This window comes from Grus americana, chromosome 3 (genome assembly GCF_028858705.1).
Source record: "Grus americana isolate bGruAme1 chromosome 3, bGruAme1.mat, whole genome shotgun sequence".
In the NCBI taxonomy this organism is placed as follows: domain Eukaryota; kingdom Metazoa; phylum Chordata; class Aves; order Gruiformes; family Gruidae; genus Grus; species Grus americana.
Genome location: NC_072854.1, coordinates 113,849,352 through 113,865,553, shown reverse-complemented (window position 1 = coordinate 113,865,553; position 16,202 = coordinate 113,849,352). Strand labels below are relative to the sequence as shown.

The following is a 16,202-nucleotide window of genomic DNA, read 5'->3' as shown; positions in this document are numbered from 1 at the left end:
TCATGGAAGAAAAAGCCACCTAGAACTATCAATTAAAAAAACTCCATGTCACAAATCACTGAAGATTGTGAAGTTTTTTCTAAGGAAGCATCCCTACATGCTCATCTAATTCTTACTTTCTTCCCATAGTATCAGCTGCTGTTGGAGACAGAATGCTCAGTTAGATGGACATTTGGTCTGATGAAGCAAGGTTTTGCTCACCTTCTGGAAGTTCATTTGTAACTTACTCCTCTAAGACACTGCTGTAAGGTATAGTTTTCATATTCAGTATGTGTTGGTTTTGAAACACATTTCTGAAAAAACAGTATGGACTCCATAAGTTCTTAGAAAAAACACATGTTCCTATCACCTCACCACAAAAGGAAGCTCTGATGATTGATTCATATGCCAAGCATTAACCAGGTAAGAAAAGCAAATGATGGGCTGTGGTAGGTTGACCTTGGCTGGAGGCCAGGTGCTCACCAAGCCGCTCTATCACTCCCCTCCTCAGCAGGACAGAGGGAGTAGAAAATAAGATAGAAAAAACCTCTCAGTTTAATAAAGCAAAAGCAAAGGCCGCATGAGGAAGCAAAGGAAAACAAAAGATTTATTCTCTACTTCCCATCAGCAGACAACGTCCAGCCACTTCCCACGAAGTGGGGCTTCAGTACAACTGACAAACACCATAACAACAAATGCTCTCCCTTCCCTCTCCTTTCTCTTGGCTTTTATTGCTGAGCAGATGTCATATGGCATGTAATATCCCTTCGATCAGTTCGGGTCAGCCGTCCCAGCTGTGTCCCCTCCCAAGATCTCGCCCACCCCCAACCTACTCGTGAGGGGGAATGTTGGAGACACAGCCTTGGTGCTGTGCCAGCACTGCTCAGCAGTAGCCAAAACACTGGTGTGTTACCAACACCTTGCTGGCTACCAATACACAGCACAGCACTGGTTGTACTTTCAAAAGTCTACTGTTATGGCTAACATCTTAAGGATGTGCATCTCTGATACAAACTATGCAACTGTACTATTACACAGTGAAAAATCTGTTCACATCCCAGATGGCTTATAAACAAATTCTTCACTACTGAGAATTGCATTTCAGTATTTGTTCTGAACAGGCAAAGCCTTGAGGAAGAGGTCATTCTATCAGTGTTCATGAACAATTAGTATTAAGTCATCCTTCTAAAGCAGGATGTGCTGAGAGTCCAGAAAGATAATTAAGTTAATCCTTCTACCTCTTTGATTATATATATAGCTAGTATCTAATACTGGTATTAAGGGGAACACAGTAATCCACTCACTTTTAAATTACACAAGTTCTCAGTGACAACTGCCAATAAATTGACATCCCATCAAATAAGAATTTTTAACATGGCACTGACATGATTAAACTAAATTATTAAGCAGTCTCATCACTGAGGTACAGACAGAGCTGGATTATTCCAATTAAATTGGATTTTATGATCTCTCCAAAAGAGACAACTGCAACCCCATCTTATGAGAGCTAACTAAATAGTCTACAGGAGTTCTAAACATTAGGCTTTCTTTGTAAAATGACAGCTTTCTTGAGAAGCCTGGAAAGCCCAATAGCAATTGTGGGGTTTTTTTAAATCTTTGATGCGTTTTAAAAAGCACTGGCTTTTAACCTATACTTCTGTTATTTTTCATAATAGATCACAACAACATTTTGGCATTCTTTCACCAATTTAACCAAAATTATTTATCAAGCCTCCAAAGCCAAAGAGCCCTATGGTCAGATGCTTCCTCCATAATAACATGGAAGACAGTAATGACTAAAATGCTGTTCAGAAATCTTATCAAAACTCTCAAAGTTCTGGTAAAGCTACACACTCAGTAAAAGCCACCTTTTGATAGAATTGATTGATGCATAAACCTGCTAGTTCTGGTGAAGTACACCATTAAATGAATCCTCAGTCACATGCCAGACTGTCGTATTGATAGAGAGAACTAATACTTAAAGGAAATGGCAGGACCATTAACTAGCTTAAGCCACATATCTAGTAATCTTAACCCTTACGTAAGATGTTTTAACAAGAACTAGCGTAAGGAAGGGTCAAGATGACCCTTCGCTCTGCTTGCATTTTTGTAACCAATCACAAGATAAGGAGGTAGTAAATCAGAATGGAATGAACACGGAGGATTCTCTGCTAATTAGGAACCGGTCTGAGTAAGTTTTGTGGTGAAGGTGAAAAGTGCACAGTGAGGAAGACATACGGCCTTCATCCCTGAGACCCCGGCCCATGACCACCAAGAGGCACTGTGCGTGTGCAGCTGAGAGGAGTTAAAGGCGGAGACAATGGAAATGAACTCATTGTAATAAGACCACCTTTCCGTGGAAAGATCATGAATATGTATAGGTGCTTTTTGAATATGTAACATTCTATTGTATAAAATTCAAAGGGAATTGCTGCAAGGCGCGCACGATTTTGGTGGGACAACCCCCGTGCTGCCCAGCGCTGAATAAACATACCTACTTTACAACTTCACAGGTTGTGGAGTCTGTTTTCCGCGCGTCAGTATCACTGTAAAATCGAAAGTGCTGTACTTTAAGCTGCATGTTGCTGATGATCTCAGAAAATTAATCACTCTAATACTGTTCTTGTAAGTTATGTACATTTTCATTATGGGAAATAATAAAAATTTACAATTAGTTTTTTTTTTTTTTCCCCGGAACTAGTGTTTAAATTGCATCAATCTAGAAAATGTCCCGGTCAGTTGCCTCTGTGTATTAGATTTGGTACTTTTGGGTCCATTCACAACGTCCATGCTAAACAAAGGGGTTTTCATAATTTCATGGCTACTACACAATCACCAGATGCCCAGAATCAATTACAGCAAAGCAAGACAAATACGCCTGTTCAGGAAAAAATGATGCCTTAGGTGTGTTTGCAAATTTGTTGGCAGCAAAAGATGTCTATAATCTAACTATTATTCCCATAGGATAGCACAGGAAGGTTTTGGGCAACTTCCCTAAAATCAGAAGCAAATCTATTGCATTATCATAGTATAACAAAACCTCTGGAAAATACTATTCTGAAAGATGCTTTCATACTGTACACAGACACAGTGAATAACTCCACTTAACTGCAAACCTTGAGCACACTTTCATAGTGTACTTCGCATTAGAATTTCACATTTTTTAAAACTGGCAATTTAGCACAATGTCAGCAGAAGTTGCAGACATGAGATTTTCAGGTTAGTCACGATTCAAATCCTGAAAAATCCAGCTACAAACCTAGTCATTAACAGACTAAAAGCTTGTTAGCTTAAACAAAGAACCAAAAGTGCTGTAAATTATTCTGACAAACATCTGAAATGTAGTTTTTCCTTTTTAACATCTTATTAAAAAACCAGAACCTTAACTTAGCTAATAGATGCGGTTGTAAATACTACTATCTTTTGAAGGTTGCTTTCATTATAAAACTTTCATTTGCAGGTTTTTTTGGTTTGGTTTTTTTTTTAAATAATAAGTATTATGAAGCTGGCCTCAGTGTCAACAGATGGATACAGAGAACAGACATTTCAGTGAGGATTGCAAACTGAACACCATTGGCCTGGTTCATTTCCTTAAAACAAAACAATAACCAGAGGCCAAGTACCTTCATAAAAGTTACACTGCACAGTAAGAAATTAAAACCAAATAAAATAGCCCCCCCGCTCCATTAAGTACAATTAACTGTAAGACATGTAATATCTATTCCCCTTTTTCTGACCAAAAACAATTAACCAACTATTCTTCAATACACATGCACACACAGGCATCCCCCTTGTAAAAGAGAAAAAACAAACAGTTGTAAAGAGCTCCAAATATACATCCTTAATGCTGAAACATCAAAACTCTTCATACATTACTGCTGACAATGACAAGTTGTAACTGAGTAATTGTTTATCTGGAGTGTTCATACTTACATACATGAAGAAAAATTCTTTAAAAATTGGGAAATTAATTTTTTTCCCACTTTGATCCTTAAATTAGGCATGGCAGAAAAAAATGAACAATTTAATTCAAAGAAAACTCACATAGGACTAATTAAAAAAATAATCTAAAATATAATTAAGGAGTAGGCTTTCAGGACCTGATGTTTCCAATAAAGAACAGAGATTTATACTGAGTACAATTGCTTCTGGTAAGCAACACCTCTAGAGACAAAATGAGTTACTCCGAGTATGATTTTATATTGTTGGTCTAAATTACTCTCCCTTGATTGTTACAATCTAGTTCTATAACCTCTGAAAAATCATCATACTCCTTCTTCTGTATTCTAACCTAAAAGGAAACATCACCTAACAACACAGAAATTAAGTTGTTCTTTTCATTTGGTCACAAGGGTAGCTAATAGAATTAATACTGTGAGTAGGAAAGCATAATTTTTATATAGTCCCAGTATCAAACAAGTTCTTTATTTTCACATACACTTGGATACACAACTGATGTTGAGAAAATTACGCTTGCTGGTTTGGATGATTGGGGTTAAAGACAACTCCTGTGGCTGGGAGACAGCCAAATTGTTTCAGTATTCAAGACACGCGTGTGCATCTGCTGCCATCAGGAATGACAACCTACATATTTCAACCCAATTCTGTGGCTATCAAATTTAAATGATCTATATCTCACATTTTCCTCATCTACTACAGGTCAGACAGATACACACTTCTTCCATTAAACATACAGCACTATCTATGAATGTTTCTCAACAACTGAAGCTTAAGCATCCGTTCAGAAAGTCTGGATTGGTGGGATTTCCCAGTCTATGTGCCTCCACATAAGAGCACATAAATGTACTGCAAGGTAGGGAAAACAGGCACAGGCAAAAGCTGGACTGAAACAGGCACAAGCAAATAGTATCTGCAAATACCAGGTCTATTGAGACACACTGAAAAAGGAGGCAAGACTTTTCAGAAGTTATTTTTTTAAACATGATCTGAAAAACCTCAGACCCTTCCACATCTCTAAATAAGCATGTGAAATGATTAAGAAAATGGAAACTGAACTGCTTCCCACAGTGGGGAGGGTGAAAATGGGAAAGGAGGTAGGGACAGAAGCTAAGCCTGGAATAACAAGATCATTTTAAATTACTTCATTGCAAACTCACTGAAATACATCATTGGTCAAGAATAAACCCCTGTGGACATTTCTGTTAGAGCTGCAGGAGACAGCTATCCAGGCAAGGATCACAGACTGCCTAGGATAATTGCAATTCCACATATTCAAATTAATTCCTTCTATTGAAATGAGTTTAACTGTTTTTAATAGTTAGGTTGAAGGCACAGATGATGTTACTAACAAGAGCATGTTAATATTTTTTAAAAGTGTGATGGAAGAGAAGTAAACCTTCACTAACAAGACAGAAAAGTATAGTCACCTTTCCCAGTCAAAGGACTGTCATTTGGTTGACATTTCACTGGGAAATTGTTTCACATAAAATGGTCATATCTGCATTTTTAATGTTACCACTTCTGAAGCAACTGCACTGCTAGAGGATACGAGTGATTTATACTGTTAACATCTACTTCATTTGAATTTTGAAGATTTTATTTTTGATTTCTGTAAGAGAAACTGTTCTTAGAATAACTGTACTTTGAGATATAAAACCTTCAGTCTTCCAAATCTGATGGCTACTGTCTCTGAATACATAAAGAAGGTACATTTAAATTCTTCCAAGTTGTTACATCTAATTAATAGTTTGCCTAAATACAACTTGTTAAAAATTTTACTAAGTCAAACAATGGGGATGCCATCGCAAGCAACAAGCAACATTTTTAATCCAGTCATCTAACAAGACAGCTGGCAAAATTCCTGGTAAAACAGACCTCGTCTAGACTTTGTGAATATGAACATAGGCATACTTAAGGAAACATCTAACCTACAAATAGTAATCACATTGCAATCACTTGCAGTGCTATGTGTTAAATTTAAGATAAACAAAATAACAACACTACTTAGCTTCTTACATATTCTTATCTTGTGACTGTTTCAATGCCTAAGAAAAGTTTTAAATTTCTCCTGCAGTGGGCATCCTTAGAAAACCTCTACCATGCAGAGCCTCTGGTTCATGCTTTTGCAGGTCTTTTGAGACCTCTCTACTCTCAGTTGTTTGAAATCAGTCAACATCAGAATTTACTGGGTAAGATGAACAGCCAGCCAGCATGACTCCTTAAACACCATTTCTTTAGCAAATGTAAAGAAAGCAAATACAGTATTCTGCCACTCTGACATTGAGAATAGGAAGAGAGCACCAGTTCTGAAAGCCTAATTTTGCAGAGCTCTCATATTCTATGGATTATAACAGTCAAAGAACTTTGGCTCTCAAACTGCTGCAGTTACCTCCTCCGGAGATTATGATCTTACTATTCCTTCTCTTCCACTATGGGACAGGATAAGGAACCACAAAACAGGTGTAATGGCCTCTCAGCTGTCTCAGTTCACAGTCCCAAGCATGAATTTAAACAGTCATCATTTCTCAATTATGTTAAGCATGTGTGTAATTCCTTTCAGGACTAGAGGAAAATACTGCAGCTGGCCAGACAATTAGCAGGACATTATCAACAGTTTTTGTTTAACATATTATTGCATTTTAGTTATTTCATTTTTGAGACAGCATAACTTGAAGAGTATGTCTTGCCTGTGGCTCAAAAATCATTTGGAAAATAAACACACAATTTATATTCTTAATAAAGGACTAGGAAACAGAGGGGAAGGTGTTTTCCCCTTCCACCCAATGATGTATATTAGATGGATTCACCGTGACATAAATGAAACCGTTGCTTGCTATTAAAAGATAATAAACTCACCTTCTGTCAAAAGCTGCAGTTGCAACTATAATCTTAGGAGATATGTAACTAGAGTAGATACAAAAAATTATTTTACATAGATTTTCATGACTGTATCTCTCCCAAGCAAAATTTTCTTTCCTTCTTCTGTTTACTAGAGATAATAATTTTAATCCAACTCAAGACTTACATGTGTTGAAGAAACTGCTTTGTCTGCATTGCTCGACTGTCACATTCCAGGGGGCAGAGATGGAACACTGTGTCTGGAAAGCCCATGACAGGCTAGAATACGAACAGCAACTCCCTTTCACTGGCACAGAAGCAAACCCTGAGAATGAAGACAGAAAGGCATTTATATACAGGACATCATCTACTTTAAAACATCATTTTCTGCACCAGAAGAAAAAACAGTAATATTTACTCATACAGCTTAGTTTCCAAAGGAAATCAAACTTGAACCTTCTGTCTTGAAATGCAGAGCAAGTTGCAGAAGGGTGGGGAAATACTGCAATAGAAAATGTCACAAAGAGAAGGCGGCTAGAAGGCTTCTAACATATTGCTGATAAAGCGAGAATTCACCCTCAGAAAGTAGAAATATTGTCCTAGCAGCAAAACAGGCAATAATGTTCCTGGACACAATCAAAAGTGATAAACATGTCACTACATACTATATGTGCTATGAAAACCAAATCTGAAATCAAAACAATAATCCTGTTCAACATCTTCATTAATGATCTGGATGGTGGGACAAGTTTGCTGATGATACAAAACTGGGAGGAGTGGCTGACACACCAGAGGGTCAAGCTGCCATGCAGAGGGACCTTGACAGGCTGGAGAAACAGGTTGACAGGAACCTCATGAAGTTCAACAACGGCAAGTGCAAAGTCCTGCACCCGGGAAGGAACTGCATGCACCAATACATCCAGGGGGTCAAACGGCTGGAAAGCAGCTTGGCAGAAAATGCCTCGGGGGATCCTGGTGGCCACCAAGTTGACCATGAGCCAGCAATGTGCCCTCGCAGCAAAAAAGGCCAACAGCATCCTGGGTTGCGTTAGGAGGACTGCTGCCAGTGGGTTGAGGGAAGTGATCTTTCCCCTCTATACTCAGCACTGGTGAGACACACCTGAAGCACTGTGCCCAGTTCTGGCCTCCCCAGTACAAGAGAGACATGGACATACTGGAGAATTGGACATTATGAAAAGGCTCTTCACTGACAGGGAGGTCAGCTACTGATCAGACTCCCCACAGAAGTGGACGTGGCACCAAGTCTGTCATAGTTCAAGGAGCGTCTGGATGGCCACTCTTATCATATGGTTTAGTTTTAGATAGTCCTGCAAGGAGCAGGGAGTTGGACTCTATGACCCTTATGAGTCCCTTCCAACTTCAGATATTCTCTAATTCTATGAAGAAGTCTAGTGAAGGGTCACCAAGATGATTAAGGGACTAGAGCGTTTCTCATAAGAGGAAAGTCTGCAAGAGGTGGGACTGTTTAGCCTAGAGAAAAACAGGCTCAGGAGGGATCTTACCTATGCATATAAATATCTGAAGGGAGGGTATAAAGAAGACCGAGCTAGGTTCTTCTCATTGGTACCCAGTGACAGGACAAGAGGCAATGGGCATAAACGTAAAAGCACAAAATGCCATCTGAACATAAGAAAACTTTTTCTTGTTTTAAACTCTCAACTGAACATGGAGTATCAGACAGTTTACTTCATTATTAAAAATATTTGCAATGCAATTTGCTTTCAGTTATTTGTTTTACTCCTACTTTCATTAGCAAATAAAAGTTCCACATTCTAAATACCGTGTCCTTCTGAAATTATGATGGAAATCTGAAAAAAGTCTATACAGAGGCAATAAACTCAGGACAAAATGACAATAGTAAGAAGAATCAAGAGACAGGGGAATCAGATGAGTAACTGCTACAGAAATAAAATTCTGACAGAATGGCTAGGGCCAAGAGGAGAAAAAGTCAAATGTCAAAAAAGGAGAAGCCAAATAAACACTGGTATGATGGAAAAAGATCAGAAGACCTTCAACTGATCTCAAAAAGTTTGGTGATCCAAAGTTATTTTTAAAAAGTACTACAACATCTAACTATTACAATTCATAACAGAAGTTGTTAGAGCCCAGGGTAAGATCCTGGCTTCACTAAAGCCAGTGACAAATCTCTTCTTTTCCTTAAGGATTCCATCTTTTTTAAAGTGAGAGCAATTTATACTTTTAAGACTGGCAGAGAGAGAATACCAGTTCTGAGCCAGCAATCAAAATTATATGTCTAGGAAAGCCCAGGGGCTCTGTTGACCATATTCTGGACACTGGGAGATGAGACTGTTTTGGTCTCTGAATTGCAGCAGGACAAAAAGAGGAGGAGGAAGATACGGCCAAAAAAAAAAAAAAAACCAACCAAAAAAACCAAAACCAAACAAACAACAAAGCTACATGATTCCCAAAGTCTGAAATACTGAGTGCTGGTATTTAATAAAGTATACCCACACACTTCTGTACGCACACTGTCACCAAGGGAATAGACACTTTGAAAGGAGAGCAAAGAATAAAAATATTTATGGAATGTAAACAGTTTGAAATGTCTTATCTCAAGAAAATAGCATTCTGACATGTAAGCATGTACACTTAATACATCATATCTTCCATTCCCTATACATGCTCCAAACATCTGTGATGGGGTTTTTATTTAAAATCTAACATGTTTCTTACAATAAGCTATTAAAAACTGAATCATTTGTAAAAGTGAGACAGGTCACCAATGCTGGACTGATGTCTTGCCACCAGCAAAACACATGTCAACAAAGCAGAAAAAAATGCATGCTTAGTATATTTAAGTCATGCTCTGCACTAACAGAAAATTAACACCTCTGTGATACTTACTTCCCTGCTATAAACATTACAATTAAAACTCTGCACTGACTTTTAATTGTTGTCTTTTGCTGGTTAAATACAAAACTTTATACAGGTATAAATATATATATATATTCAGCACTAAAAAATCACTTAGCAAAACCACTTTAAAACCATTTCATTCTTCTCACAAGATGCGATGCAACAGAAGAATAAATCACAAGATAGGTGGAAAAGTAAACCTAACAGGTTAACAGTCTTATTTCTGCAAACTTTAAATCCCAGTTTTCTAACACGCTAATTTTTTTTAAACAACTGGCAACAATTTAATAATCCCTTCTGCTCCTGTAATTATTTTACACAGGAATTAAATACAGTAAACTCTTCTTACTCAGTTCCATACCTCAGAGAAAGAAACACCGCATGAAGCTGGTTTCAGCAGTGAGAACTGTATTGTAGAAAACTTCTAAAAAGAGCCATCGAGATGCTTATTGTGTCGTTATAATTAGAACTTTGGAAAAATTGCCGTAGTATAGTTTCAGACATACACATGGGAGGATCTAGGCTGACATAATCATGGCATTCTCAAAAGGTTTACATATAAGAAAACAGAGATGTTCTGATCAAATTCCAAATGGCAGTTCTGAAGATATCAAGCGCTATTAACTTAGCCTCTAATGTGTAATGAAGTTTGGGGGGTTTTTTTGCCTGTTTTTTCTGTTTAACGTTTTGCTCGCTGCTTCTTATTCAAATGAAACGATTATGCACAGACGTATTCATACAAACAATCGCAACAGGGAACACGTTTCAGAATCATTCCTGGGTTTTTTCATATCATCTCATAAGTGCTCAAGAAAGGCCCATGTAGTAATGCAATCTTTGCACTAATACAAACTGCTTTTTAAAAAACCCTCCAGCTACCTTGGAAAAATTTGGATGTAAAGAACTTAATTTCTAAAGCTAAAACCCACACTTTTAAAATCATAGCACACAGAGAGGGTCAGTATCTACCTGGGCTAAGCATGGAACACAAAGGTAATCAAAACAGAAAGAGTTAGAAGGTCACACCCAAAAAGACACAGATTATTTTAATAAATTATTTAGGAGCAGTTGTAGCTGTTTACTTTTCCTCATTTACTTGCAAGAATTTTTTTTTTTTTTTTAGGATATACTCTGTGACTAGACAGTGAAAATGTTTCCCTCCACCAAGGAAATACCTGTGGCCTGCTTTCAAACCTCCCTGAATGCTCTCATTCCCCTAATGAATCCAAAACCTGTACAACCCAGAGGAAAGCAAAGGGGAGAAGTTTTTCCTGCCCCTGCCAGTTGCTACCCAGGAGAATCCACCAAACACTATTGGGACTGGCAGCTGTAAGGCCATAACATAAGGACAACAGCACGAGAACAAGGGGAAAATACTGCCCCAGAAGCACTGCAACAATACCAGGCCAGCTTGAATGAAAGGGGACAGAGCTCCTGAAAGGCAGGCAGCAAAGTTGCAAATGGTGGGCACTGAGCAATACAAAAAGTTAAGGTACCCATGGCACTGCAATAACTACACCTATACCACCGTAAGTTTGTGTCAAAACCTCAGTAGTATTCACTGCTTAAAAACACTGTATAACGAAAAGACTTTAGTTTTCTCTTATGAGAAGCATGCAGGTAAAAAATATATATATATCTAAATTAACTACAGAATTCAAAATTAACTACAGAATTCAGAAAATGCCACCTAGCAGAAGCTTTCAATTATACAGTATTATTTATTATATAATCAAAAGACAATTTTCCCAATTTTTTAACCACAATTTCTGAAGGACAGATCCCAAAGCCAACTCTGATCCCTAGTGGAAAAAACATACACGTTCTCCCTTCCTCCTAAGTATACTTTAACCTCTACTGAGAAAATAATACCTTTGAGTTTTGAAAAGTAAGAAAAATGTCTGCTGAAGAATTAGAGAAGTTTAGCAAACAAACTTAGATTCCTATCAATTAAAAATGTCCAGGAAGATCTAAGAGGAGAAAGGTAGAAAAAATTGGAAGAATATTTTTGAATTAAAAAGGAAACCACCTCACTCTTGTTATCTTAAGGCATCTATTACTGCTGAAGTTACTCTGATGGGATAATAGGTTTCCAAAGGCACAGCTGGTCTGCTCCAAACCCTGTAATGATAAGCAAGATCTGCAGGCCTAAAGCTCATGTACAATTTGAAGTACGTTTACTGCATATGAAGAAAGAAATATAGGAAGTGCTAAGTAGTGACAATAGCAACCTTGTGCACTGATGACAATGAAAGTGTAAAGCTAGTTATTTCACAAGGTATTTATCACACTTACTGTCCTGGTGAAGAATAACACATGCAAGAGCAACTAGGTTCACACTACCTAGCAAAATATAGGCTTTAAAAAAATAACATTTGTTTAGAAAGTCCCATTAGCATTGTTTAGATGTAAAACAAAATTCATATCTAGCTTTTGTAGGACCTGGAGTGATTGAACAAACAAGGGAATGTATGCAACTGTGGTGTGTTCTGATCCATGCACATACAGAGCAGCTCCCACTTTGCTGTGTGTTGCTTTTGAATTAATCACTAGCCATTTAATATTGTGTCACAGTAACCACCATGAAGTCTCAGAGATGGAGCTGAGTCCAACAAACAGCAAAGCACTTTTTCCACACTGGAATTAATACAATGGAGGAGAAATCAGTGCAAGGGCTTATAAAATACAAATACACACATGTACAGACACCCACATATGACAACGACCAGCTGCCTCTGAAACAGAGACACTCTTGACCTCCCGCTGTCCCCCAGAAGCCCTGCCAGTGTAACCCCAGAGCAGGCAGGCAGCAGGCCGCAACGGAACAAGTTGCTCTTACCACGTCATGCCTCAGGTCTAAGGGAACACGGCAGGGACGGGGCAAAACCACTTTCCGCGCTTACGTGCATACACATGTATGCATATACATGCACTCGCGCCCCGCGGACTGCGGGGAACCGTTCGGGCCCCTGCTTCCCGTGGCGACTGCCTAGACCAGCCCGTTGCTACGGGAGACGGGCCCCCGAGCAGTTACCACCTCCCCTCCCCGAGGCGGCGCCCCCAGTACCACGCACTCCCCCATCACCTCGCCACGCCACTCGGAAGGCTCCATAGGCGCACGCCCGGCCGACGGCCACCACCGCAGCCGCCATACTGGCCCTCTCCCCCACTCTCGGCCACCGTACTTAGCTAACTCTCGTCCTGCCTGATGAGAAAGCGAAGGCAGCGAGAGACCCGCTGAGGGCAAAACTAGGGCAAAGCGGCGAAAAATGACGGCTGACTCTCCGATGAAGCCTTACTGAAACGCTCCCCCTGCCCCGGCCCTTTCCCGCGAGCAGCTGCACAGTCAACAGTACAACAGGCAGACACCGGACAGACTCGCAGCAAAGACCCGTCGCAGGACCCCAACGGTCGCCGAGGCGCTGCTCGACGTCGGCGTGAGACTGGTCCCCACCCAGGGGCGGGGCTAGGCGGCGGTGACGGCCCTCGGCGTCGGGGCGGCAGGTAGGCGAGCGCCGCGCGCTGGCGGCCTTCTGCCGCCTGGGCCGGGCCGGGCCTTAGGCATAAGGGAGTCAAAGTAAATAGCCATCCGCTGGTACCTCAGCGTTTCCTGCCCTCGCAACCGCCGCTGCGGCAGCCGTGGGGATGGGCTACGGGTGCAGCTGGGGGTCACCGGTGCGGTGCTGCGCTGGGTTTGATGTCGGTGCTCGTATGAACACCAGGGCGGCAGCTCTGCCTTGGAGCTCGTACGACTTTCCTAGGAGTTGTGATCTCTTTTGTCACCGAAATCCGGGAATAAACCTCGTAACACCAATGTAGTGTTAAAAGGCAGGCATTCTTTATTGCAGCGCTGGATGCACGGGGGATGGCTCCACCCAACGTGCATGCTAGGTGATCACCAACACACAGGTTATGTAGGATCAAAACATACATATTCATCGTTTATCTCAGAAAGGGCAGTCCTATGATAATCATTTCTTAGAATCCATTTCCATATTCTCCTCCCCGTCACGCATGCTCAGTGATTTGAGTTGGTGGTCCTCAAGGGTCTCTGGTGGTCATCAGTGGTCTCGCACCCGTGTCCGCTGCGTGACCCTCTTCTTGCAGGCATGCGCAGTATCCTTGCTGTGGATGCACCTGTCCATAACGACTTCATAAGATTAATATTTCCAAACCTATTGTTCAGTTTGGTAGGGACTGTACATGGAACATAGCAGCATTGTACCTTGCCATGGTCAGTTAGCTTCATTGCCTATTACCTTGGTTACAAACTAATTATCTCAACCTGATTCTGTAGTTTCTGTTTCACGGCCCCTGTTCCACGGTTACACTTTCCCGGTGGTTCCATTCCCCTTTCACGCACCTGAGGCGCAGTGGGCTGTGCAGTGCTCTTGGTGGATGGGTGCTCGGTTAGATGAGGTGTCTCCTCAGACAGCTTTTTTCTAGTGGCTCTGCATTGCTGGTCAGAGCCATGGTGTGCTTGCTGTTCCGTGGGTGCTGGCGGCCATTTGATCCAAGGGGGCAGGTGAACTCCAGCAGAAGCTGTTTTCTGCACAGATGAACTTTGCCCGTGGCTTAGAAGGCTCCCTGTGCCCGACAATAATGCTGTCAATCACAGCTTGCAGTTTCCCCACAGCTCTGTTAGTCCCCTGAACTGCAGCAGTTTAAGCACCAAATGTGCTTTAGCAACTGCTTAAGACCCTGAACTAACTCATACAGCAAGTGTAACAACAAGACCTGGCAGTTCAGCATGCTGCACACACCTTATACCCTTTGGTGTACCCTTGGGGTGGGAATCATCTCCTGCATGGTGCACTGTGGCTGTGAAGCATTATTACACCAAGAATGAAAAGGCAGAATGCTAGGGGATGAATTCTTGCTTTTTCAGAACAGTTTTTTGGGCAGGGAAACCTTTGCTGGAAATGATTCACAGCAACTTTTTCCCCTGTTATTTTTCTCTCTCCTGTGCAGCAAAGCCAGTGGAGTTATTGGTCTGACTGCCCTCTTCTGCAGTACAGGCATTTTCATATACTGCATTACCATTCTTCTTCCTGATGTACTAGTTCCAGTATTAAAGACTAAAGTGATAACGAATAGCTTAATTTGCATTAGTGAGCAGAAACACACAACCTGCAATGTGTTCAGTATTTGTCATACATTCAACATGTAATACAATGATTGCTTTGTACCTTATGGAACAAAAATATGCTGAGAAGCTGTAAAGAAGAATTTCCTGTAGTGTGCTGACAGACCAGCTGCTGGCAGAAAAGTGATATGAGACATAATCTTTTAAACAGGATTTTTATCTTATCTTCAGGCACTTTAAACATGCCCATTCTCACAGCATTAAGATACCACATATTTCAGGACGTAACCCTGACAGTGTCACTAAGGATAAAACCAATTAACCTCTTACAAATTCCTGCAGATATGTTCGCTGCAGTATTTATTTCTAGTTCTTCCTTTTGGAAGTAATTGTGTCACATAGAGAATTAAATTCTTTTTTTTTATTTATGCACTGGGTGATCTAATGGAAATGCCACTTTCTGCGCATCATTTACTGGAGAGAAAAAATTTGCCCTGTACAAATTTGTTACACAGAAAAAAATTTGCAGCCAGTGAAATGACTGTTTAGCAACTGTACCTTGTTACACTGCTGCAGCTGGTCAATGTCAGCAGTGTAGGAGTGAGTGTGTTTTGTCTTCTGTCAATGGGAATTGGTTTATTCACTAGCCAGTCTCTCAGTATGCTGCACAGACTACAAAAGATGGAGAAAAAGTTTAAAAAAAAAAAAAAGTCCTGAAAGCCAGTTCCTGGAGTTCACTACTGGTCATTCAGCTTCAAGATCCAACTCAAAGAGGACAGATTTCCTCCTTTGTGAGAGTTGTTTATTACAATTATTTTTCTCTCCCCCCCCAAAAAAAAAATAAATATGGACCTACATTTTGAGAAAAGACTTCCCAAAAGGCTGCATCATCTTGGAGCAAAACCTTCCAAGTCTGAAAAGGTAACAAAGTTCTGAATTGACTCAGAATGGTTTTGGGGGTTGGAGGCCTGGGGGTTTCACTTAGACCCTCTTAAAAAAAATCTGGTTCCGTTAGCTCTGAACTATTATCTTACCTGGTTGAACCCAGAGTTCTCTCCCTAGAGCTGGAAATAGCATGCTAAGTCTACCCCTGTGCCTTGAGCTCCACAGAGACCCAAGTAGCCTGCAAAAGTCTGGGGCCTCGGACAAGCATCTAGTGCTAGTGCTTGGTTGCTGTGCAAGAAGCTGGTGGGGTTGATGCCATGAGAAGCTAGAGAGAAAGCAGATGGCCTGAGCCACTGGAAGCATCTGGTTAGTGCCAGCATGGTGCTGTCGTGGCAGGCAGGAAAGGATGTACATGTGGTGGGGAAATGGAACCAGAAGGGTAATCAGCCCAGAAAGGGGAATAGCTGATTGTTAAAACACCGTGGTGCAGCCACCATTCTCCCTGTGGTGAGAAGCTGAGGTGGAAAAAGCCCCATTCCACAGGTATCCATCAGGC

At 40.7% G+C, this 16,202-nt stretch overlaps 1 protein-coding gene across 1 annotated transcript in view; it reads right to left on the bottom strand.

Moving 5' to 3' along the window:
• The window catches only part of MRPS5 (mitochondrial ribosomal protein S5), a 59,861-nt gene extending 46,991 nt beyond the window's left edge, over positions 1-12,870 (bottom strand). Inside the window, exons 1-2 of the mRNA XM_054819961.1 lie at positions 12,761-12,870; positions 6,965-7,102 (exon numbers count right to left, since the gene is read on the bottom strand). Coding sequence (XP_054675936.1) covers positions 6,965-7,102; positions 12,761-12,827 — 205 coding nt within the window. The 5' untranslated portion in view covers positions 12,828-12,870. The remainder of the gene's footprint in view (positions 1-6,964; positions 7,103-12,760) is intronic.
• Positions 12,871-16,202: the final 3,332 nt, after the last annotated feature.